Raw genomic sequence first — 24418 nt, 5'->3', positions numbered from 1 at the left:
TTCTTGACAAGTTTTGAGGGGCCTGGCCAGGTCCATAACACCAGTTAACATTTTGTGTGGTAAGGACCCTCAATTGCACAGGCTGAGCAAGGTGTGAGAATAAGACCCATGAAGGAAATCCTACAGTAAAAAACATTCACCTCATAGAATCCCTACAGTGCAGATAGAGGTCATTCGGCCCATTAAGTATGCACCAATCCTCCAAAGAGCATCCCATCCAGACCCACCACATCTCTGTATTTCCCATGTCCAATCCAACTACCCTGCACATCTTTAGACTGCAGAAGGAAACTGGAGCATCTGGCAGAAACTCACGCAGACACGGTGAGAATGTGCAAACTCCACACAGACAATCAACCAAGGCTATAATCGAACTCAGGTCCCTGGCACTGTAAAGCAGCAGTGTTGTGCCAGTGTGCTACCCACAATATATTATTCTGATGTGCAGCTATTGATCTGCTGCTAATGGATCAATTACATGATGTAAGCTTATGTATTGATTGTGTGTTGATATTCAAGTACTTTGATTAAATCTCAAAGACACTGAGTCACAACAGCTCAAACATGGAAAGGAGTTTTTTTATTCATACATATCACTCTACATCCATAAAATAAAAAGGGAAGCACATCAAAAGTATTGGATTCCCTCTTACAGGTTCCAATAATATCAGAATACAAAGTCATGTGGCCAAAGTCTTAATCTTGTTTTACAAATGTTCTTCATTGCATCCAAAACAGAATGGATCAAAATTGATCTCTTTTGCTCTGAGTGTAAAAACAAACCATACCCAATAAATTCACAGCTAGCTTTGAGCTACAAGCTTTTGTAAAATCTGTCACCTGAATTGGAAAGGAGTCGAGTTTCCTCTCTGAAGCTCAGTCAAGATGAATCACCTGATAGCCCCGAAGACATCTCAATGCCCGGGCATCCAGTTGCCTCTGGTCCAAGTTGTTCTTCTCAAGGCGGACCAATATGAGGTGACTCCTTTCCCAATGGTGACCACAGACAGAGTCTCCAGGAATAGCAACGATCCTATTGCTGTGAAGGTAGAGGTTCTGCAATGTTAAAGGCAGTTGGCGAGGTACCTGGTGTAGCCGGTTGTGACTCAAGTCCAAACACCGGAGCCCCGGCAAGTCCCAAAAAGTGCCAGCTGCCACCAATGAAATTTGGTTGTGTGCTAAATAGATTTCCTCCAGGTTCACCATGTTTGTAAAGGCATCCCTCCTGATGGCGGTGATGCCATTGGCATGGAGAATCAGTTTCTTCAAGGAACGAGGGAGTAGCTTGGGGATAGCAGTGAGAGAATTTTTACTGAGATCCAAATATTCAAGCTGGGTCATGTATTGGAAGGCCTTTTCCGTGATGCCTTTATTGTTGAGTCGGTTGTCATGGAGATCGAGATAGATCAGTGCAGAGGAATTGGTAAACACACTGTCTGGTATTTTTCGAATCTGATTTCCTTCCAAGTACAACTGTCGTAGGCTTGTACTCAAATTGGTGGGAATGGCAGTCAACAGGTTGTGATTCATTTTGATGGTGTGCAAATTCTGCAGTGGTTTGAAGGTGCCTGGGGGAATGGACTCGTTCCTTATCCTGTTGTCATTGAAGCTAATGATTCGGAGATTCTTGCAGTTTGCCCAGACATTCGATGGCATGACGCTGATATTATTTGAGTTCAGCGTTAACTCTTCCAGGGACATGGGTAGATCTTTAGGCACCGTGGAGAGATTGTTCTGATCCATGTATAATCGAGTCAGCTTCTGTATGCCTTCCAAAGCACCCTCGACCCCAATATCTGTCAGCTTATTATTGTTCAGAACCAGAAATTCCAGCAACATATACTCATCCAACAAACCCAACGGAATTAAGTCGATCTTGTTGTTCATTAGAAGTAGGTTCCTGGTGTTGAAGGGAATTCCATATGGGATTTTGTTTAGCCCTTTATCGGAACACTGGACAATCCTGAAAGCAAACAAGCATTTAGAACTGATGAGAAAGGTAACTATTTAGTGGTACATGGCCAGTGATCTTTAACAACATAAAATGACAGCAGCTTTTCCAAGCTATTGATAATTTTGGAAGAAGGGGCCTTGTCTGTTGGGAGAGGAATGAACAATGCACAAGAATCCAAATTGGAATGCTCATACAGATTACTGTGCTGCTTCAGGTTACAGGGAAAGAGAGGTGTGAGGGTGAGTTTTGAAAAGAGTTGTAGCTCAGGAAACCCAAACACATAAATAGAAAGTGGGTCACACCACCAGTGCTTCACTGAAGGCTCACCAATGATGTTACCTGGTATGGTGACGAAACCTCTGAAAACAAACCTTCCAGCTCAGCGAGCAAACTTGCATCCACAGTGTGAGGCCATGGAAGGATTTAAAATGATGGGAATTTGAAATTTGAGGATATGAGCTACAGAATGACAAATGAGCTAAAGTTTGAAGAGGATTGAGGATTTGAGGATTCGAAGGTCCTTGATGTGTCTTCTTTTTGAACAATAATCCTTTAACTGCAAAACGTTTGTTGTAAAGCTGAATATAATGTACAACCAGTAATTCCATATTCCCTGCACCACCAAATAAGAACAAACTATTGTGGATGCTGGAGATCTGAAATCAAAATGAAAGGTGCGGGAGAAACTCAGCAAACCCAGCAGCATTAGTGGAGAGAGAGACAGAGTTAAAATTCAGAGTCTGATTTGACTCTGCTTTGGTACAAGCTAATAGAGGTCTTTACACTTGTGAAAGACTTTGACATAGGCAGGGAGAAGGTTTCCAGTTGTGTGAAAGAGCATAGCCAGAGGCCATCAATACAAAACATCCAATGATGACTTCAGAAGAAATTTCTTTACTCAGAGTGATGAGAAAGTGCAGTTCATGAGAAGAGGGAGCAGCTAAAGTGAACAATAAAGAAGTTAGCATGGCGAAGGAGAAGGAAGCAGAAGCTCATTATTTATTACGTTACTAGATTAAATGAGGGAAGTGGCAGAGACTCCAGTTAGGCAGATAGGGATGGTCAGGTCTGACTGCCTTACGTCAACGCTGTAATTTCTGTGTATTGCAATAAAGTATCGTCTAGTGCATGGTTTGACACAATTCCAATGTGTTTTGACTCTAACCCACAAGAGATTCTGCATTTTTCACTTATGCATAATTCTGCAGTGAATGTAGTGATTGTCATGAGGTTAGCCAGGTGAACCACCTAGAATATGAATTCCCTGATTGGAATGGTTAATCTGATCCAATCAGGGAGCCCTGGCTGACAGATAAAAAGCAGAATGTTTTTGATTTAATCCCTGCCCTCCCTTTTATTGTTTGATCACGCAGCATTGCCCTTTGATGTGAAGGGCACTGCTTGTCACTGGCCACTCAGGTGTTTCCTTTCTTCCTGGTGGTGGAAACTAAATAAAGATTCGTACACCTTGTGTCTTTCACTTGCACACACACATCGGTGCCAGGGAAAAATAAGCACTATCACCGTTAAGCAGTAGTGTGGGAAAAAAAATAAAAAATATAAACAGGAGTGTCAGGAAAAAGAAGAGAAAAAAAAAGCAGAATGTCAGAGATTCTGTTCATCTGAGAGCTGGCTCTGAGGGAGCAGGACCAGCATCAAGGACTTTCCACGTGTAAGTAAAGGGTGACTTGGTGACGGGGTACCAGCCTCTGTGGAGTTATTTCAGTGAAGTGTCTTGGAACTTAGAGGCTGGTAGATGCAGGGTATGCTGGATGACCGAGAGAAATTGAGTCTTTGGTTAAGAAAAAGAAGGAAGCATATGTCAGCAGAGATCAAGTGAATTCTTAGAGTAGAAAGGCAGTGAGAGTATACTTAAGAGGGAAATCAGGCGGACAAAAAGGGGACATGAGATCGTTTTGGCAAATAACGTTAAAGAGAATCCAAAGGGATTTTACAAATACATTAAGGATGAAAGGATAGCTAGGGAGAGAATATGGCCCCTCAAAGATCAGCAAAGCAACCCATGTGTGGAACCACAGAAAATGAGGAGATACTAAATGAGTATTTTGCATTCGTATCTACTGTGGAGAAGGACATGGAAGATATAGAACGTGGGGAAATAAATGGTGACATCTTGAAAAATGTCCATATTACAGAGGAGGAGGTTCTAGATGTCTTAAAACACAGTAAAACTGATAAATTCCCAGACCTGATCAGGTGTACCCTAGAACTTTGTGGGAAGTTAGGGAAGTGATTGCTGGGCATCTTGTTGAGATATTTACATCATTGATAGTCGCAGGTGAGGTGCTGGAAAACTGGAGGTTGGCAAACGTGGTGCCACTATTTTAAGAAAGGTGGTAAGGACAAGCCAGGGATCTAAAGACCAGTGAACCTGAAATTGGTGGTGAGCAAGTTGTTGGAGGGAATCCTGAGAGACAGGATGTACATGTATTTGGAAAGGCAAGGACTGATTAGGGATCGGAGAAAGTGAGAACTGCAGATGCTGGAGATCAGAGCTGAAAATGTGTTGCTGGAAAAGCGCAGCAGGTCAGGCAGCGTCCAAGGAGCAGGAGAATCGACATTTCGGGCATGAGCCCTTCTTCACGAATCCTGAAAAAAGGCTCATGCCCGAAATGTCGATTCTCCTGCTCCTTGGATGCTGCCTGACCTGCTGCGCTTTTCCAGCACCACATTTTCAGCTCTGATTAGGGATAGTCAACATGGCTTTGTGTGTGGGAAATCATGTCTCACAAACTTGATTGAATCTTTTGAAGCAGTAACAAAGAGGATTGATGTGGGTAGAGTGGTAGATGTGATCTATATGACTTCAGTAAGGCGTTCGACATGATTCCCCATGAGAGACTGATTAGCAAGGTTAGATCTCATGGAATACAGGGAGAACTCGCCATTTGGAAACTGGCTCAAAGGTAGAAGACACAGGGTGGTGGTGGAGGGTTGCTTTTCAGACTGGAGGCCTGTGACCAGTGGAGTGCCACAAGGATCGATGCTGGGTCCTCTACTGTTTGTCATTTACATAAATGATTTGGATGCGAGCATGAGAGGTGTAGTTAGTAAGTTTGCACATGATACCAAAATTGATGGTGTAGTGGACAGTGAAGAAGGTTACCTCAGAGTACAACTGGATCTTGATCATATGGGCCAATGGGCTGAGGAGTGGCAGATGGAGTTTAATTTAGATAGATGTGAGGTGCTGCATTTTGGAAAGGCACATCAGGGCAGGACTTATACACTTAATGATGATAAGGTCCTAGGGAGTGTTGCTGAACAAAGAGACCTTCCAGTGCATGTTCATAGTTCCTTGAAAGTAGAGTTGCAGGTAGATGGAATGGTAAAGGAGGCGTTTGGTATGCTTTCCTTTATTGGTCAGAGTATTGAGTACAGGAGTTGGGAGGTCATGTTGCTGCTGTACAGGACATTGGTTAGGCTACTTTTGGAATATTGCATGCAATTCTGGTCTCCTTCCTATCGGAAAGATGTTGTGAAATTTGAAAGGGTTCAGAAAAGATTTACAAGGATGTTGCCAGAGTTGGAAGGTTTGAGCTATAGGGAGAGGTTGAATTGGCTGGGGCTGTTTTCCCTGGAACATCGGAGACTGAGGGGGTGACATTATAGCGCTTTATAAAATCATGAGGGGCATGGATACGATAAATAGACAAAGCCTTTTCCCTGGGGTGGGGGAATCCATAACTAAAGGGCATAGGTTTAGGGTGAGAGGGGAAAAATTTAAAAGGGACCTAAGAGGTAAAGTTTTCATGCAGAGCATTTATGGATTGACCTGCCAGAGGAAGTGGTGGAGACTGGTACAATTACATTTAAAAGACATCTGGAAAAGTTTAAATGGCCATGTGCTGGCAATTGGGACTAGATTAGGTTAGGATATCTTTTTCAACAGGATGAGCTGGACCAAAGTGTCTGTTGTCGTGCTGTATATTCTGTGACACTGACTCTATGACTCTATAACTTCACAGAATTACAAACAGAAGGCGGCCATTCAGCTTGTACTTTTCGCCAAGTGGGCAAATTTCCCCGAGTCCCATTCGCCTGCCTTCTCCTCAGTGAGCCTGGTCAGACCACATGTGGAAAGCCCCTGCACTGATCTACTGCAATATAATACTTCTCTGTAATCTGTTTATCCGACTGTAATGTTTATCCTTTTAACTTTATTTCTTATTTTTTAACTCATACTATGAATCACCACAAGTTAGTGTAACTTTTTTAAAATCTGTTTTCTACCTTAGATTTTGTACGTAGGTACTTTGTGCCTATGATGGCACCGTGTGTGGTGGCATTGTAAACTTCTTACTTTATTCCCATACTTCTGTACCTGAAAATACCTGACAATAAGCAGAATTCTAATTCTTGCCCTGCACATCATATCTTTCAAATACGGGTCTGCAGAGGAACCTTGTTTATCTGAACCACATGAGCGGGGAGTATTTTGTTCGGATAATTGAATGTTTGGATAATTGAATGTTTGGATAATCGAATGTTTAGATAATCGAATGCCAAGTATCGGGACCTTGCGATCTTGCCGGGTAATCCGAAATTTGCCAGATAATTGAGGTTCCTCTGTAATTCCTTTTTGAATGTTTCAATTCAATCTTCCTCCAGCAGACTTGCAAACAATGCATTCCAGATCTTAACCAATCTGTGCAAAAGGTTTTTTGCCAATCTTGCTTCTTTTAGCAGTTACTTTTAAAACATATTCTTCCAGCTCTCAATGCCCCTATTAGGGGGGATAAGTTTCTCTCCATTGCCCTGTCATCCTGATATTATTTACAGGTGCTTTAAGAATTCTTTCAATGCAGATACCACCTTTAGCAACAAACTGTCACGTGACGCATGAGGTTCTGAAATTAAAATAGGTTCTTTTTAGCGCCGTAACAATGAAATGGTTAATGTGTGCCTGACGTACCAGGAGCACTTGTGTTAACAGTCAAAGTTCCAAGGCTGTCAATCGTCCTGACGATTAATCAAACAGCACTGGCTTCCCTCGAGGAACAGGGGCCCATTGTGTCGATGACAGAGACACTCTTGTGAGTTGAGGAGAGTCATGGAGGCTGTCAGTGTTTTCAATGCAGCTGGCAGTTTCAGTATGTGTGAAAGGAACAGACCACACGGCTCCCAGCGAGAGAAAACCAGAGATGTGCCAGGTCACAAGATTCACCGAGAACTGCCAAGATGCTAGGGTGAAGACAGCCAATCGCCGGTAGGACATGTTACAGGAAACCAGCAAGACTGAGGCTTGCATCTGACTCACACGACAAAGCAGTCCAGCGTTGTTGAATGGTTATTTCCTAGCAGTGCAGGACAGGAGGCCAGGTTATTGTGGTCATGAAGTCATTAAAGTCACTGTCTGCTCAATCGGGTGCCGTTTGGTCAGTCAATCCCATTCTGACTCCCCATCCTGGGAAGCAAATCCAGTTAGATCCCCTCTCCCTGCCCAACCCCTGCACCCTGAAAATTTATTGCCTTCTGGTGTTTATCAGAATCTTTGATTGTCTTCAGTTCATCCACCCTCACCGCTGAGACTTTCTGTGCATCATGTTCACTCAGCTTTGTTATATTTTATTCCCAGTGGCTGGACGGGAATTTGGGGTTAATAAGAGTGGAAAAATGTGGGGCGGCAGGGTGAAGATGGCCAGCAATGAGGGGAGAGAGGTATTGGGCTGATGTGGGGGGGGGGTGTCGCTGATCAATGGTTGGGGTAATGGGTAACAGGCAGAGATAGTGGATGAAGAGAGGGAAGGCTTTGAGATGGGGAGTGGTGAGGTGAGACAAACAGATGGAAAGAGGAGGTTATCAACAATGGGAGGGGAATGTGAAGTGAGGAGGGTGATAGTGATGGTGTAGGAAGAGAGGAATAAGAGAGGCAAGGGAGGTCACCAGTGGAAGAGAGGATGTCTGTAGGACGGGGAAGGGTGGGCCCAATTGGGTTGATTCTCAAAGTAGGACAGAGTGATGGTGTGAGGAAGTCATTTGTAATCGTCAGTTCTACCCACAGGTAATTATTCCTGCCAGTTAGAGTGCATAGCGTGATGTAAATTTCATAACGATGTTGAATTCAAAACCAGAATGCCTAGAAGTGATCATAATTCTGTCTCATCTATCACCAAACTGCACTAATTGTTGACCAACAGTTCATTAGTGTTGCTTTGTGCTAATTAAACACAACTGTCTAATTCCATCCGGCTAACTTGCAAATCCTTTTGAGAGCTTGTGGGAGTCTGAATGTGATTTTCACAAAACAAAACCTCTCCTGGAAGTGCTGAAATTTTAAAAATACAGAACTGGGAATGCAGAGACATCATCATTTACCTCATCCAAAATGGCGGGCATCCTGCAGTCTGGCTGTGGGGTTTGTGTGGTGTAGTGGCAGTGTCCCTACCTCTGGATCAGGTGGGCCTGGTTTCAATTCCCACCTACTCCAGGCCTGTGGAATAACCTCTCTAAACAGATTGATTAGTAAAATGTCTGCACTCAAAGGTTTCTGGACATTTAGTGCGTCCATTGATGTCGGAGGAAAAATAGGAGGTGCACAACGAAATGACCAGGACAATGACTGCTTGAGGGATTTTGGAAAAAAGGATTAAGAACAAAAGGAGGAACGAACTGAACTGAGGGTGAGCATTTTATGGACCTTTTTCTTCTCATTCTTCCAGAGGTGGGGATGAGTAATTTGGAATGGGGACAACAGAAGGCGATAGTCAAGTGAGGACTAAGTGGAAGTGAAGCTCCTGGATGGGCTGTGTTGGGGAAGGCGGGAGAGTGTTGGAAAGAAGTTTAATGATGGACTGAGTGGGTAATTGGATGTCGAGGTGATGGGGAGTGGTAATGGCAGAGTAGCGGGATAGGTGAAGGGAAAGGAAAATTATCAAAGAAAGAAGCAGGGACAAAGGGAGATAGAAGTGGGGAAAGAGAGGCAGAGAAAGAAACTATGCCGTGTATTTTAGGTGGGTTAGCAGAAAATGCAGAGGTACAGGGATAGGGTAGGGGTGTGTGTCTGGTAGGTTACTGTTTGGAAGGGCAATGTGGGCCAAATGGCCTGCTTCCACACTGTAGGGATTCTATGTAAAGCATACAAGAGAGTGAACAGATTTGTCAACATATGACAGAAGATAAGTGTGTAAATTAGCTCGCTGAGCTGGAAGATTTGTTTTCAGATGTTTCATCACCGTACTAGGTACCATCATCAGTGAGAGTCTCTGGTGGAGCGCTGGTGGTATGTCCCACCTCTCTATTTATAGGTTAAGGTTTCATAAGGTGGGTGATGTCATTTCCTGTTCTTTTTATCAAGGGAAGGTAGATACTTATCATCAAACCGAGTGACAAATCTTCTCAAAAATCGAATATAGAAGATCAATTGGCAATCAATAAAAATCGGACAAAGTATTTTAACTTAGTTTTATGAACTTGGCATACTTTAAATGGGGAGCGAGCCAATATGGAGTGATCTTTTCACTTTCTCCATGAATTAACACTTGTCAGGTTTAATTCTGAGAAATAACCAGCAGAATCTGATGGTCCCTCACTCCTGGGGTAGGGGATGGTAGGTGTTGGAGGTAGAGATGGGCAGAGTGGCCTGTGAAATTCCTGAAGTGGCTTTCTCATGCCCAATTCAATGCCTGAATGGCCAATTAATGGCAAAGTACAGGCCCACAGCTGGCAGGAAGGGATCATGGTCTGGGGACACAGAGGTGGTGTGACCTCAACTCAATTCATTCATGGGATGTGGGCATTGCTGGCTGAGCTGGCATTAATTGCCTGTCCCTAGTTTCCCTGGATAAAATGGTAGAGAGCACCTTCTTGAAGCACTGCATGTAGTGTAAGGACAATGTTCTCAATGTTGTCAGGGAGGGAGTTCCAGGATTTTGACCCAGCCACAGTGAAGGGACAGCGATATATTTCTAAGTCAGGATGGTGAGTGATATCGAGGGGGGATTTGCAGGAAGCGATGTTCCATATAAGTGTGACCTTGACTTTCTAGATGGTGTGCTTGGAAGGAACAGGTGCTGCTCAGATCTCCGGTTGGGAAGGAGTGAAGACATCTTTTAGAGCCTTTCTCCCTGACCGTCTGCCCCACCATCAACCCCTCCCTCCCCCCGCCCTCCACCCCAAATGCCCATAGCCATCCAGCCTTGCCAACCCAAACAATACGCCTCACCCTGGGCCCGACCATTGCAGTTCCCATTGTAAGGCATGATCCCACCACTTGGACTTGTCAAAGTGCGCGCAGTTACAGTGGTGGCCATAACTTCCAGGGGGCACCGCTGGGTTCACAGAACAATCAGTTTGGATGGCAGCTGTGGATGTTGAATGGTGGTGGGATTGCCAACTGCAGTGGGATGCATTGTCCACCAACATTTTCATTTCGAGAGCATCTAAATTGCCAATATAAGTTTGAAAAGTGCTTAACCCATTCCAGTAAACTTTCCTTACTGTGTCTTTACTCCATTCAAATTAGTAGATCCATTGAAGCAGTAGACATCCATCAAATCACACAGCACAAAATAGGCCATCCAGCCTTTAATAGCAGTGCTAGCTTATTTGAAAGAGCTATCCAATTTGTCCCATTTTTCCCTGCTCTGTTACCATTGCCCTGCAGATTTAAGTATTTATCCAACTGCCTGAAAGTTTTTTTTTTAGATTAGATTCCCTACAGTGTGGGAACAGGCCCTTCAGGTCAACACCGAGCCTCCGAAGAGTAACCCATTTCCCTCTGACTAATGCACCTAACGCTATGGGTAATTTAGTACGGTCAATCCACCTGACCTGCACATCTTTGGACCGTGGGAGGAAACCGGAGCACCCGGAGGAAACCCACGCAGACACGGAAATTGTGCAAACTCCACACAGACAGTCTGCCCGAGGCTGGAATCGAACCCGGGTCCCTGGCGCTGTGAGACTGCAGTGCTAACCACTAAGACATCATTCTTGTTATCAATTGATTGCCCATTTCAGATCACAACAGTTCACTGTATATAAAGTAAGCTTTTTCCACAAAGCCTCCTACTCCCTTCACCTTTCATGGCTCTAAACAGCGTAAGATAAATACAGGTACACAATCCTTTCTCCGAAATCCTTGGGGCCAGTTGTTTTTTGGAATTCAGAATTTTTTTGGATTTCAGAATAAATGACATTTTCACAGTGAAATTTTTTAAAAATTACCTAACAGCAGATGCACGTGTGAATAGTATGAACGCTGAGACAGAATTGAAACCTGCCAGTGCTGGGCCATGCCACCATGTCATATCTGAGTGACGTGGTTCGAGTGGGTGTGGATTTGGGTCACCTGATCACACGCCAAAATGACGCTCCACACTCCACGAAAAGATTTCAGAGCTTTTCGGATTTCGGAATTTCAGATAAAGGATTGTGTACCCGTAGTATGGGTTAAATGTTTGGATCTTTATCAATAACAGAACATATTAAAAAAAAATCAATACCTTCCGTAGCAAGAACACTGAGGGGGACAGTAATAGTCTTCAAAATAGGGGAAGGGTGTCTGCTTCACTTTGCTCTTTCCAGTCTTGCTGCTTTTCCCTTTTTTAACCTTCAGGTGCTTTGTCAGCCGATCTAGTTTTACACGAGCTTTGAGCTTCTTGGTGCTCTGTTTGGATGACCGTTGCTTTTGAGGTTTCCTGGATTGCTTTGTTGGTTTGATGACTTTCTTTAGTTTGGGAAGTTTCTCCCTGACCCCTGTGGCGTTCCTCCCTCTCACCAACCTTTGATGTGCGGGGATAGTCTGGTTCCTCGACAGCCCGCGTTTGAAGGAGGAACTTTCTTTCTTCCTTACTGCCTGGGGTGTTGAAATCTTCATCTGTGGCATTCTGATATCGGCTGCCGAGTATTGGGAAGAGTTAAGGGCCAGGCTAACGGTGTGGTTCACGGTTAGCTGCCTGATTGGCACTAAACTATTGTGGACAGCAAGCTTTTGAATCAGATTGGCTTCTGTTTTGCTTGGGGCCTGGTTGGCAATGTCTTTCGCTGGCAATGGCCGTAAGGTGACACTTATATTATGGAGCAAGAAGGTTGATATTGTGGCATTACCGGGGCCTGACCAATTGGACATTGGAGTGAGACTTTTTAACATTGGAGCTTCAGGGGAAAGGCTATTGCCAGTTGAAGCTGTGGTCTCATTACTTAATCGGTCAGCCAGATACCCATTAACCCTGAGAGTGGCAGCAAGTGTTGGTTTTCCTGGTGTCTGGAGGTTGGTGCCTTTGGTACCTTGAAGCCTGTCCACGTATTCCTGAGTCTGTGCTGACATTAGAATGGTGCGCGCTATCTGCACTTCGATCTGTCTGCTTTCCGTAGCTATTGGGAGAAAAGGAATCACAACCTCAAAATTTACAACCTGTGAGCAATAGAAATAGAAACATAGGAATAAGGAGCCGATGTAGGCCATTCAGCCTTATGAGACTGCTTCGCTGTTCAAAATTCACGGGCAGTCATCCATCTTAGCTCCTTCTTCCCATTTTCTCTTCAGCCCTAAGAACTGTGTCTAACTCCTTCCTGAAAACATTCAATGTTTTGGCCTCAACTGCTGTCTGTGAAAGAGTATTGCATCGGAACACCACTCAGACACTTGCAAATTCTTCAAGTGCTAGAAACTGGGAGGGGGGCTCTGGAACTAAAGGCAGTCAAATTAGGAAGTGGTTCCACCCAGAGCAGAAGAGATCAAGGGAATGCTGTAAAGATTCATGGGAAAACCATCCATGCACAGAGGAAGGTCATAGGATGGTAGCATTAGTGGTAATGTGACTGGGCTAGGAATCTGGATTAATGCTCAGGAGTTCAGAAGATCAGCAAAGGAATTACAATTTAATTAATTCATTCATCTGGAATAAAAACAAGGATTCTGGGTAAGCCATGATGGAGTACGGGAAAAAATTGTGGCTGTAAGAGCTGCTCCTTTTTTGTAGTATTTTAGATGTTGGAGGTGATTTCCTCGAATTCCAGGAGCAGCAATTACTTTTTTATATGCTGTTGCATTGTTTTGGAACTTTGGGGGATAAAGGTCAAAACAATGGCACCTTTAAAAGGGAGAAAGACAGACAAAGGCAGTGAGCACATGGTCTGTATGGGAGAGAGAGAAAGGTACTCACACTGCTAACTGACACAGCAGTGAATCTGCACAGTTACTGCCTTTGCTGTTTGAGTGCATCTGTCTCTGGACATCGGAGAGTGTCAAGGAAAAATTAACAAACAGCAAAATTCACAGCTGACCTTGGAGGAACCTGTGTGGGAGAGCTCACAGCCCAAGAACTGAGAAGTTCATACTTTTTAACATGTAACCTTGCTGTAAGTCTATGGTAGTGAGTAGAGTGGGCTCTTTCTTGCTTATATGTTTTCTTGATACCTGTCTCTTGATTAAATTTTAAAAATATAACCCATAACTACTAAGTTAGCCTGGAGCACTGTTTTCTTTAGAGCAAAAGGACTGTGCTATTTTCCGGGTCTTTAGATTGTGAAGGAGCAAAGATGGCCTTTAGTAGAGTGATGAGCTCTTCCTGTCAGATGTGGGGGTTAAGGGAGAGTTTCCATGTTACTGCTGATTATGTCTGCAGGAAGTGTCTTTGGTTGCGAATTCTATCAGTATACATAGATCAGTTGGAGCCAACAGAGGCAATGAGGAATTTACAAAAACTAGGGGGTGTGATGGATGGTAGATATGGAAAGGGAGAACATTGTACACATTGGAACCAACAGCATTAGGAAGGGAAAACGATGAGATTCTGAAGGGAGAATATAGAGAGTTAGGCAGGAATTTAAAAAGGAGGTCCTCTAGGGTAGTAATATCTGGATTACTCTGGTACAATGAGCTGGTGAAGTTAGAAATTAGAAGGATAGAGCAGATGAATGCATGGCTGAGGGGCTAGTTCAGGGAGAAGGGTTTACATTTTTGGATTATTGGAATCTCTTCCATGGTAGAAGTGACCTGTACAAGGACAGATTGCACATGAATTGGAAGGGGACTAATATACTGGCAGGGAAATTTGCTAGAGCTGCTCAGGAGGATCTAGTAAGATGAGGGGGTTGGACTCAGGAGAATAGTGAGGAAACAGATCAACCTGAGACTGGTACAGTTGGGAGCGAGTTGGGGCAGGCAAGAACAAAGCAGAAAACGAGGTTGGACTAATAGATTAAACTGCATTTACTTCAATGCAAGAGGCCGAACAGGGAAGGCTGATGAACTCAGGACATGGCTTGGAACATGGGACTGAGATATCATAGCAATTAAAGAGACATGGCTCAGGGATGGGCAGGACTGGCAGCTAATATTCCAGGCTTCAAATGCTATAGGAAGGATAGAAAAGGGGGGCAAGAGAGGAGAGGGAGTGGCCTTTTTGATAGCGTTACAGTTGTACTGCGGGAGGGTATTCCCGGAAATACATCCAGGGAAGTTATTTGGGTGGAACTGAGAAATAAGAAAGGGATGATCACCTTATTGGGATTGTATTATAGACCTCCTAATAGTCAGCATGAAATTGAGAAACAAATTTATGAGGAGATGTCAGTTATCTGTAAGCATAATTTGGGTTGTTTTGGTAGGGGATTTTAACTTTCAAAATACAGTCCGGGACAGCCATAGTGTTAAGGCTTTAGATGGACAGGAATTTTAAAAGTGTGTACAAGAAAATTTTCTGATTCAGTATGTGGAGAAAGTGAGGACTGCAGATGCTGGAGATCAGAGCTGAAAATGTGTTGCTGGAAAAGCGCAGCAGGTCAGGCAGCATCCAAGGAACAGGAGAATCGATGTTTCGGGCATGAGCCCTTATTCAGGAATGAGGAAAGTGTGCCAAGCAAGCTAAAATTAAAGGTAGGGAGGAGGGACTTGGGGGAGGGGCGTTGGAAATGCAATAGGTGGAAGGAGGTTAAGGTGAGGGTGATAGGCCGGAGTGGGGGTGGGGGCGGAGAGGTCAGGAAGAAGATTGCAGGTTAGGAAGGTGGTGCTGAGTTCGAGGGTTGGGACTGAGACAAGGTGAGGGGAGGGGAAGGTCCTACGGAACCGACTGACCCCACACGGACTCCGGACTACGTTCAGACCAACAGAATTTGGACCTTCCCCTCCCCCCACCTTGTCTCAATCCCAACCCTAGAACTCAGCACCACCTTCCTAACCTGCAATCTTCTTCTTGACCTCTCCGCCCCCAACCCCACTCCGGCCTAACACCCTCACCTTAACCTCCTTCCACCTATCGCATTTCCAACGCCCCTCCCCCAAGTCCCTCCTCCCTACCTTTTATCTTAACCTGCTTGCCACACTTTCCTCATTCCTGAAGAAGGGCTCATGCCCGAAACGTCGATTCTCCTGCTCCTTGGATGCTGGTTGACCTGCGCTTTTCCAGCAACACATTTTCAGCTCAGGATGAAAGGAAAGGCTGGTAAATGTAGGGAATGCTGGATGACAAGAGAAATCGAGAGTTTGGTTAAGAAAAGGAAGGAAGCATATGTCAAGTATAGACAGGATAGATTGAGTGAATCCTTAGAGTATAAAGGAAGTAGGAGTATACTTAAGAGGGAAGTCAGGAGGGCATCAAGGGGACATGCGATAGCTTTGGCAAATAGGGTTCAGGAGAATCCAAAGGGATTTTATAAATACATTAAGGACAAAAGGGTAACTAGGGAGAGAATAGGGCCCCTCAAAATTTCAGCAAGGCGGCTTTTGTGTGGAGCCGCAGGAGTTAGGGGAGATACTAAACAAGTATTTTACATCAGTGTTTACTGTGGAGAAGGACATGGAAGACATAGAATGTAGGGAAATAGGTGGTGACATCTTTAAAAATGTCCATATTATAGAGGAGCAAGTGCTGGATGTCTGGAAACACGTAAATGTGGATAAATCCCCAGGGCCTCTGTGGGAAGCTAGGGAAGTGATTGCTGGGCCCCTTGCTGAGATATTTGTATCATTGATAGTCACAGGTGAGGTGCCGGAAGACTGGAGGTTAGTTAACGTGTTGCCACTATTTAAGAAAAGAGGTAAGGAAAAGCCAGGGAAATATAGACCGGTGAGCCTGACGTTGGTGGTGGGCACGTTGTTGGAGGGAATCCTGAGGGACAGGATGTACATGTATTTGGAAAGGCAAGGACTGATTAGGCATAGTCAGTATGGCTTTGTGCGTGGGAAATCATGTCTCACAAACTTGATTGAGTTTTTTAAAGAAGTAGCAAAGAGGATTGATGAGGGCAGAGCGGGGGACGTGATCTATATGGACTTGCAGGAGAAAGTGAGGACTGCAGATGCTGAAGATCAGAGTTGTGAGTGTGGTGATGGAAAAGCATAGCTGGTCAGGCAGCATCCAAGGAGCAGGAGAATCGATGTTCCGGCATAAGTCCTTCATCAGGAATGAAGTTTATGGGTCGGGGGCCTGAAAGATAAATGGGAGGTGGGGGGTGAGGTTGGGGAAGGGAATGGTAACTGAGAAAGCAATAGGTAGATGAAGGTGAGGGAGAAGATGATATGTCAGAGAGGAGGGTGGAACGGATAGATGGGAAAGGTGATGGATAGGTCAGGAGGGGGTGCCGTGTTTGAGGCTTCAGACTGGGATAATGTGGGGGAGAGGGGAAATGAGGGAACTGTTGAAATCCACAATAATCCTGTGTGGTTGCAGAGTCCCAAGGCGAAATATGAGGCATTCTTCTTCCAGGTGATGGGTGGTTACGGTTTGACGATGGAGGAGGCCCAGGACCTGCATGTCCTTGATGGAGTGGGAGGGGGGGGGCGAGTTGAAGTGTTCAGCCACAGAGCGGTGGGGTTGGTTGGTGCAGGTGTCCCAGAGATGTTCTCTGGCATGATCCGCAAGTAGGCGTCCTGTCTCCCCGATCCATGCTGAATAGAAGGCACAATGTGGGTGGGGACAATAGGACTTGGTCTAACTTAGATGTATGAGGAGGCATAGCTATTGTAAGCTGAGTATTTGCAGGGTAGAAGATGGAGCCATGAGGGTAAAGGACACATGACCATACGCATAAATCAGGTAGGGCTTTTGCCCGAAACATCGATTTTACTGCTCCTTGGATGCTGCCTGAACTGCTGTGCTTTTCCAGCACCACTAATCTAGAATCTGGTTTCCAGCATCTGCAGTCATTGTTTTTACCGCATAAATTAACTTGCAATGGTTTCCTCAATTTCCAACGCACTACTTAGTGACTCAGTCACAAGCATCACATTACGGGCTTGAAACAGGAAGGGTGTGCCAAAGGCATCGGGAACACCACTGTATGAGATAGGGGCAGGTTCAAAATAGAAATAGTGGAAGAACTCCCAATGACAGAGGCAGTTTGGAATTAGAATACAGGGATGCTTGATGGCTAGCAAGGACATGATGGGCCAAAGTGCCTTTGGCAGTGCTGTAAAAATTCTAAGACTCAAATGTGATTGCAGGCTTCTGAAAGACTCCATAATTTGGAGCTGAAAATAAGTGTGGCTGGTGGACAACTACACTCTCTCTGGAAAGCTAATTACACATTGAGGAAAGAGAATCATTTGACTGAAAATTACAGAGAAGCAACATCGTTCTCATTTTGCTGGAGCTGTTATATTTAAGCAACTGTCATTACTTTTTTTTATTCATTCATGGGATGTGGGCATCACTGGCTGGGCCAACATTTATTGTTGATCCCTAGTTGCCCTTGAGTAGGTCATGGTGAGCTGCCTTCTTTAACCACTGCAGTGCCTTCGGGAGGGAGTTTTAGGATTTTGATCCAGCAACAATGAAGGAACAGTGATATGTTTCGAAGTCAGGATGGTGAGTGGCTCTGAGGGGAACTTGCCAAGTATCAGCTGCCCTTGACCGTCTAGATGGAAGTGGGTGTTGGTTTTTTGATCTTGAGATGTGGATGGCACTGGCCAGGTCAGCATTTGCTGCCCATCCCTAATGACCCTTGAACTCAGAGGGCAATTAAGAATCAACCACATTGCTGGAGCCCCATGCAGGTCAGACCAGGTAAGAATGGAAGATTTCCTTCACCAAAAGGAGATACGTGAACTGATTTCTTGTCTTAGGACAATCGACTGTTGGTTACCAAGACAATGGGAAAACATGAGTTGATACATTTCGCGAGGTCAAATACAAGAGGAAGGTATACAATAAATGGATGGACCTTTGGGAGCTTTGACATACAGAGGGATCTTGGGGTGCAAGTCCGTAGCTCCCTGAAAGTGGCATCACAAGTGAATAAGGTGGTAAAGAAGATGATGGCATGCTTCCCTTCATCAGTTGGGGCGTTGAGTATAAAATTTGGCAAGTCATACTGCAACTGCAGAAGACTTTGATCAGGCCACACTTGGAATATTGTTTGGTGACCACAGTTCTGGTCACCACACAATTGGAAGAAAGTGGAAACTCTGGATAGAATGCATGAGAGGTTTGTTGCCTGGATTGGAATGCATTAGTTTTTATGAGGAGAGGTTGGACAAACTTGGAGTTTTCTCTGGAGTGTCAGAGGCTGAAGGGCAACCTGACAGACGTATATAAAATTGTGAGAGGCATGGATAGGGTGGATGGTCTTTCTCTCAGGGAGGGCATAGATTTAAGGTGAGAGGGGCAAAGTTTAAAGGAGGTATGCTCACCCCCATAGGAGATGTGTAAATCCAGAGCATTGACAGATTGATGTTTAACACAGAGAGTAAGTTTGTATCCACCCTTCACCATGCTGTTCTTGATGCTACTCACTGTTTTGTGAATCAACAGCTGAACCTTGGAGCAGGAGAGCAGCCCACATCAACATCCAGGAGAAACCCATTCCTTGGCCAACACATCAGGAAGAACAATGAAACATATGTAGAGTTAGAAATACTTACAGAATGTTAGACAGCAATTTCACTTCTCTTACAAACACCAAACTCCTCTGGACTGAAAAGCAATAGGTCTGGACAAGGAAAGGGAATTTTAATGAAGTGGGATGATGATGAACTGGAATATTTTCCCACACCACCAACATTGGACTTCAAGATTGCTCGGGCAGACCAGTTCACTCTGCAACCAATTGAGGCCCTTGACTGGTCAACACCTGACTATTGAAGGGTCAGTTCCTAACTGAGATTCAAATAGCTCAGTTCAGAGTCGGATGTGGCAGGAGCCAGCCCGCACGACTGATCCACCAATGTGGGCTGGCTGGCCTTTGAGCCCTGAGAGATCTTCCTCACTCCCCCTCAATTGTTTCTTGGCTCAGTCTTCAATCTTGGGACATGATGGTGGTCAAGTGTTTGCTGCACCATCAGCGAAGTAGCCAATCCACCAGCCTCTAGACTGGTCAAAAGCACTTGACAGAAAAGGCCTTCTCAATCACTGTCCTGATCCCAGTCGAAAGCCCTGACAGGATTGGAGAGTGTCTGATTTCCCAAAGATCTGACAGGCATTCAGAGCCCTGCAGTAGATTTCTCCATGTTAATCTCTCCTGCTGAATCAAAAAGGAGTAGAGATTCCACTCTTAGAATGTCTAACCTTGAAACAGCCCATTGACCCAACTGGTTCACACAAACACTCACCTATCCTATTTTATCTCAATCTATCAGGAAATCCAGCAATGTTCTCTCATGTATTTATCTAGCTTTCCTTCTCCCCTTACATTCACATTCTAACTATTCCCTTGGTGAAGAAGTACTTCTTCAATTCCTTGATGAACTTAGAGTCATGGAGTCATGGAGATGTACAGCACAGAAACAGACCCTTTGATCCAACTCATCCATGCCAGCCAGATATCCCAACCTAATCCAGTCCCACTTGCCAGCACCCGGCTCATATTCCTCCAAACTCTTCCTATTCAGATACCCATCCAATTGCCTTTTTAACTTATTTATGACTATTGTGCATCTTGGACCCCTAATTATGGGCTCTTCCACAAATGGAAAGAGCTTTACTACATGACCCCTTTCCTTAGAAATATTTAAGACCTCAATTAGGACACCCCTTCTCTTCCCTAGAAATAAATTGAGTCTGGCCTGTCTCACCTTTCCTGCTGTCAGCTCCGATGTCATTTATTCATCAATCAATGGACTGTGCAGAGTCAAGCTTGATCTGTGCTTTAAGTATGATTTTACAATTCAGTAACACATTCCTTTCCATACTAGTACAGAACAGTAATTGTAAACTACAGCCCATTACACTTCCCTTGGCCTTACCTTTATTATTCTTCATTTTGTTTTTGGGGATGTTTTACGTGCTTAGCTTCATCAAAATTTCTCAAGCTTCTGCCGATGGGCGATGGAGATGATTTGGAGATGGGTTGGAGCTGCACTGGTTTATAAGGCAACATCAAACAACAAACCCATCAAAGACTTTCATGTGACTCCACTCTCTGATTTTCACACACAAATACTGAAAAGGGGGAGTGTTTCTTTGCTGAGAAAGGTCACAAGAGGTGAAAGAGTGAACAAGAACTAATATTCCCCAACACAGTTGCGTTCTGCAAGTTGAGAGGTTAATAACAATTTGGTGCCATTGTGACATTTTCTCGAGGTGGGACTCTCTATATCAAGCTTTCTTGTCCTGTCTTTGCTTATTTATGTTGTTTTTTAGAGGGTAGATTTCCTAACAACATTTTTACAGATACAACTTCACATTCATTGTAGGTGGACAAGTGCAGACAAGTTCAAAGGAATGGACTGAGGCAGGCTAAGTAATAAAAAAAAATTGTAAAATCTCGAAGAGTCATACTGGACTCAAAGTGTCAATTCTGTTTCTGTCTCCACAGGTACAGCCAGCCCTGCTGAGTTTCTCCAGCACTTTCTGTTTGCATTTCAGATCCCCTGCATTGGCTGTATTTTGCTTTCATTAAATTTCAAAGCTTGCTCCTTCTTTGTGTTAAATAGAACTTCTCCCAGAAACAAAGTGTAGCTGAAAAAGCAAGCTGTGGGAGTAGATCTCACAATGTCGGGCCGGTGAGCAGGGAGAATTTGCATTGAGGTGCCAACAGGCAAGTCTGCAAAGAAAAATACGTTCGGGAATTTCAAACTGTTTTCCAAATGCTCTTCAAAGTGTCACGTGATTTATTTGCTTTCATTTTTCAGTTGACCTCTACAATGCTTGCTGGAGCACAGGAGGAGGAAAGGTTACAAGGTCTCTGTGTTGCTATGTAGCAGTTTATTGCAATTGAGGTCCCACGGTGGCTTCCCAGTCAGTCTGCATGCTGACACAGTCAACGGGCCTGGATAGTATGAAATAGCGGTCAGCCTAGACTCTAAAATCTTCTTGAGGAGGAAAATAGTTTTGCTTGATTTAAACTCACAGCAGGAACAACATATGCAGTGCTTTGGAGACCAGGATGAGCAATCATTGTCACAGAGTCCAAATGATACCGTAAGAGGCCATTCAGCCTGGAGTACATATTGTTCACTATAGCACAGTCTCATCAATCCCATTACTCCCTCCTTTCTAAACCCACTCTGTGTAATGTGTATATTTATCCATGATGAGTGTCATTGGGTAGGCCTGCATTTATTGCCCATCTGAGTGACTAGAGAGGGCATTTCAGAATAAATCACATTTCACTTTTGGACCTGGAGTGACATAGAGGACAGACATGTAAGTGCAAATAGCAGATTTTCTTAAAGAGCATTACTTGAACAATTAGAATTTGCATTAACTTTGTTGTCACATGTACAGCAAAATGTTTACACGTCACCACTTATGGTGCCATCTTAGGTACAAGGTACCTAGGTACAAATTCTTCAGTACAAATTCTTCAAGGGAAAAATAAATTAGTAAAACAAAGAAATACGAAGTACAGCATTACAGATCATCAGAATAAATTAGAAAGATCCCAAAGTCAAATCTCACGAAATGTTAATCCTCATCCTGGCCCCTCAAGGAAAGAGGAAAAGAAGTGAGTACAACTTTGAGTGGGTGTCTAGGGCCTGGTTCCTGCTCTCAACAGATTAGGCCTGAAACCACACACCAGCAACCATCCCATCGTTCACCTCAAGGCTTGTCTTAGAATCACAGACTGGACCTGACTCACCCCTTGGACTGACATGGATATTTATAAAGGGCTCCCGCTGCATTGGGAGGGACAGACGCTCTTGCCCTTGCAATATAAGATTCCAATCAGACCAAGATGGGTGGTAAAAGAAAGTGGATCGCTTCCCCCCACCCCACCCCTTCCCAATTCCCTCCTTCGGGCCTTATTTCTTGCCAAAGAGGCAAGAGTTAACAATGAGACCAATGCCTTTCTTGCTGCCTCTGGGCAACTAAGCCAATGGAGGAGCTAATTACTCCATTGTAGTTTTAGGAACTAGAATTCCCAGACATGGACTACATTCAGGTCTTTGATATATGTTGCAATCCTTTTCCCAATACTCAAAATTCAACTGTTCAGTTATGAGCATGGAGCAAGTTCCTACAGAGTTCTAGATGAAGTCAGTAAGGTTCAGGCTGGGCCTCCTCAATGGATCCTAAACTGAAGTCCATGTTGTACCCTTCACATTCAATATTTCCTTTGTGTGTCCAGCACAATGGCGAAAAAAATCTTGTATTTGTGTAGCACCTTTCACGACATCTGAAAGCTCTTCACAGACAATAAACAGGAGCAGGAAAGACCACTTGGTCCATCAAACCTGGTCCATTAATCGATATGGTCATGATCCTGGGCTTCAACTCCACTTTCTCAGCTGCCTTCATATTCCTTGATTCTCTGAGAGACAAAAATTCTGCCTATCCAGTATTAAATATATTCAATGATGGAGCATCCCCAACCCCCAGTTTAGAAAAGGTTTCAAACCCTTTGAGTGAAGTAATTTCCCCTCATCTCAGTCCTAAATGACCTGCTCCTTAGCCCGAGACTATGCGTCCATGTATTAAATTCCCCAACCAGTAGAAACAATCTGTCTTACAAAATGTGCTCACCTGCTGGGAGCAGATTCAACTTACAGAAGGCAGTTGAATAATTATTAGGTAAGGAAAGGATTTCTACAACAATGCAAAAAGAGCAAGAGGTAAGCAAGACTAATTATTTTTTAAAATTCTTTCATAGGATGTTGTCATCACTGACACAGCCACAATTTTGTTTCCTATCCCTCACTGCCCTTAAAGGCTGGACCATTTTGGAGATGGTGTAGAAGGGTTAAGGGTAAAGCACACAGTTGTAGTGTGTCTAGAGTCTCATGTTAAAGCCAAACCAAGTAAAAATGGCAGATTTCCTCACAAATGGTCATTGTCAAATGACAAGGGCAGCTTTTTATTTAGAATGCATTAATTGAATTTAAATTGTCCCAACACATATCCCAAAAGCATTTCTGAGAGTTCAGAATGAGAGAGATACCAGATTCAGAATGTTAATTGTGTTACAGTATCCAAAGATGCTGCCAAACCTGCTGAGTTTCTCCAAGCATACTCTGCATTTGTTCCCAAGACCATTAACATGGTCTTTCGAATTATTACTCCAATAGCATGGCCTATAAGCAACCTACTCCCCATAGCTTTTTCTTCAAGTTGGCACAAATTGGGCCAAATAGCCTCTTTCTTCTCGACAACATTTTGTGGTTCTGCTGCAAACAAAACCTCAGTCTGATAGCATCAGATCAATGTTGACTGCAGTCATAAACTCAGAGGGAATTCATGTTCACCCAGTGCAATATCAATATATACTCAGTGTTGTACCTGAACCCATCAATTTCCAAATGTCCCTCCATATCCCAGGACAGGCTCAAATGAAGGTGTGACCAAATTGACTCTCTTGCTGTTTAAATCACCCTATTACTATGCTGTGTCAGTGAGAAAATTCACTCCCTTACTTTTACACACCGGTTGCAGGGAGTGGGATTGATACTGCCACACATCACCTTCCAAAACATGCTTTTGCAAAGGGAGTCTGAAGAAAGATGTGAGGGTTCTTGTCGAAGTTTGTCCTGAGCAGCTCCGTGATGCAGGGCTCAGTGCTCCACTGCCTCTTCTCTGGAATATACACCGTGGCAAACATCGACTGCACCTGGAGGAACATCAACTCAGTCAAAGATGCTCTTCGGTCTGCCCAAACCTTGTTGATCTTCCAGCGCAAAGGGTTGACCCTGACCGAGTGTTGCAGATTGGCACATTCCAAAATCCAGGAAAATGTGCTGAGCGGCGCACTGAAGCTGAGGACAGCTGCCGCCAAGGCACAGTGGGGAAAGACCATTGTCTAAGGTCTTTCTGCTGAAGCTAAATGGGGCTCTGTACATTTATTAGACCCTCTTGATACCACAAATGTATGTAAATATAGTCTTGTACATGTAAGAGAATTCTTTCGTTTGTTTGGATAGAGTCAAACTCCAGTATTTGTTTGTTTCCTTGTTATGTTACTGTACAGAACTGAACTGCATTTGTGATTATATAAATATAAAAACTTTTTCCAAATAACATATATTTTGAAATTTAAAAAGAGCTTAACTACTGTGGGCAACAAGATGGCTCAATGGCACTGCTACCTCACTGCGCCAGGGACTCTGGTTTGATTCCAGCCTCA

At 44.1% G+C, this 24418-nt stretch overlaps 1 protein-coding gene and 1 long non-coding RNA gene across 2 annotated transcripts; both read right to left on the bottom strand.

Moving 5' to 3' along the window:
* Positions 1–603: 603 nt before the first annotated feature.
* LOC122559818 (podocan-like protein 1) lies at positions 604–20659 on the bottom strand. The gene is made up of 4 exons (XM_043709903.1): positions 20103–20659; positions 18655–18726; positions 11422–12292; positions 604–1963 (listed from the first exon to the last, which is right to left on the bottom strand). The coding sequence occupies exons 1-4, from the start codon at positions 20116–20118 to the stop codon at positions 877–879; spliced, it is 2046 nt and encodes a 681-aa protein (XP_043565838.1). The 5' UTR covers positions 20119–20659; the 3' UTR covers positions 604–876.
* Positions 20660–20875: 216 nt separating this feature from the next.
* Positions 20876–23705, bottom strand: LOC122559817. The gene is made up of 2 exons (XR_006314559.1): positions 22536–23705; positions 20876–21127 (listed from the first exon to the last, which is right to left on the bottom strand). It is a non-coding gene; the product is annotated as an uncharacterized LOC122559817 (long non-coding RNA).
* Between the last annotated feature and the right edge of the window lie 713 nt (positions 23706–24418).

Source organism: Chiloscyllium plagiosum, chromosome 19 (genome assembly GCF_004010195.1).
Source record: "Chiloscyllium plagiosum isolate BGI_BamShark_2017 chromosome 19, ASM401019v2, whole genome shotgun sequence".
Classification (NCBI taxonomy): Eukaryota; Metazoa; Chordata; class Chondrichthyes; order Orectolobiformes; family Hemiscylliidae; genus Chiloscyllium; species Chiloscyllium plagiosum.
Note: the sequence above shows the minus strand (reverse complement) of the source record. Positions and strands in the feature narration are given on the sequence as shown.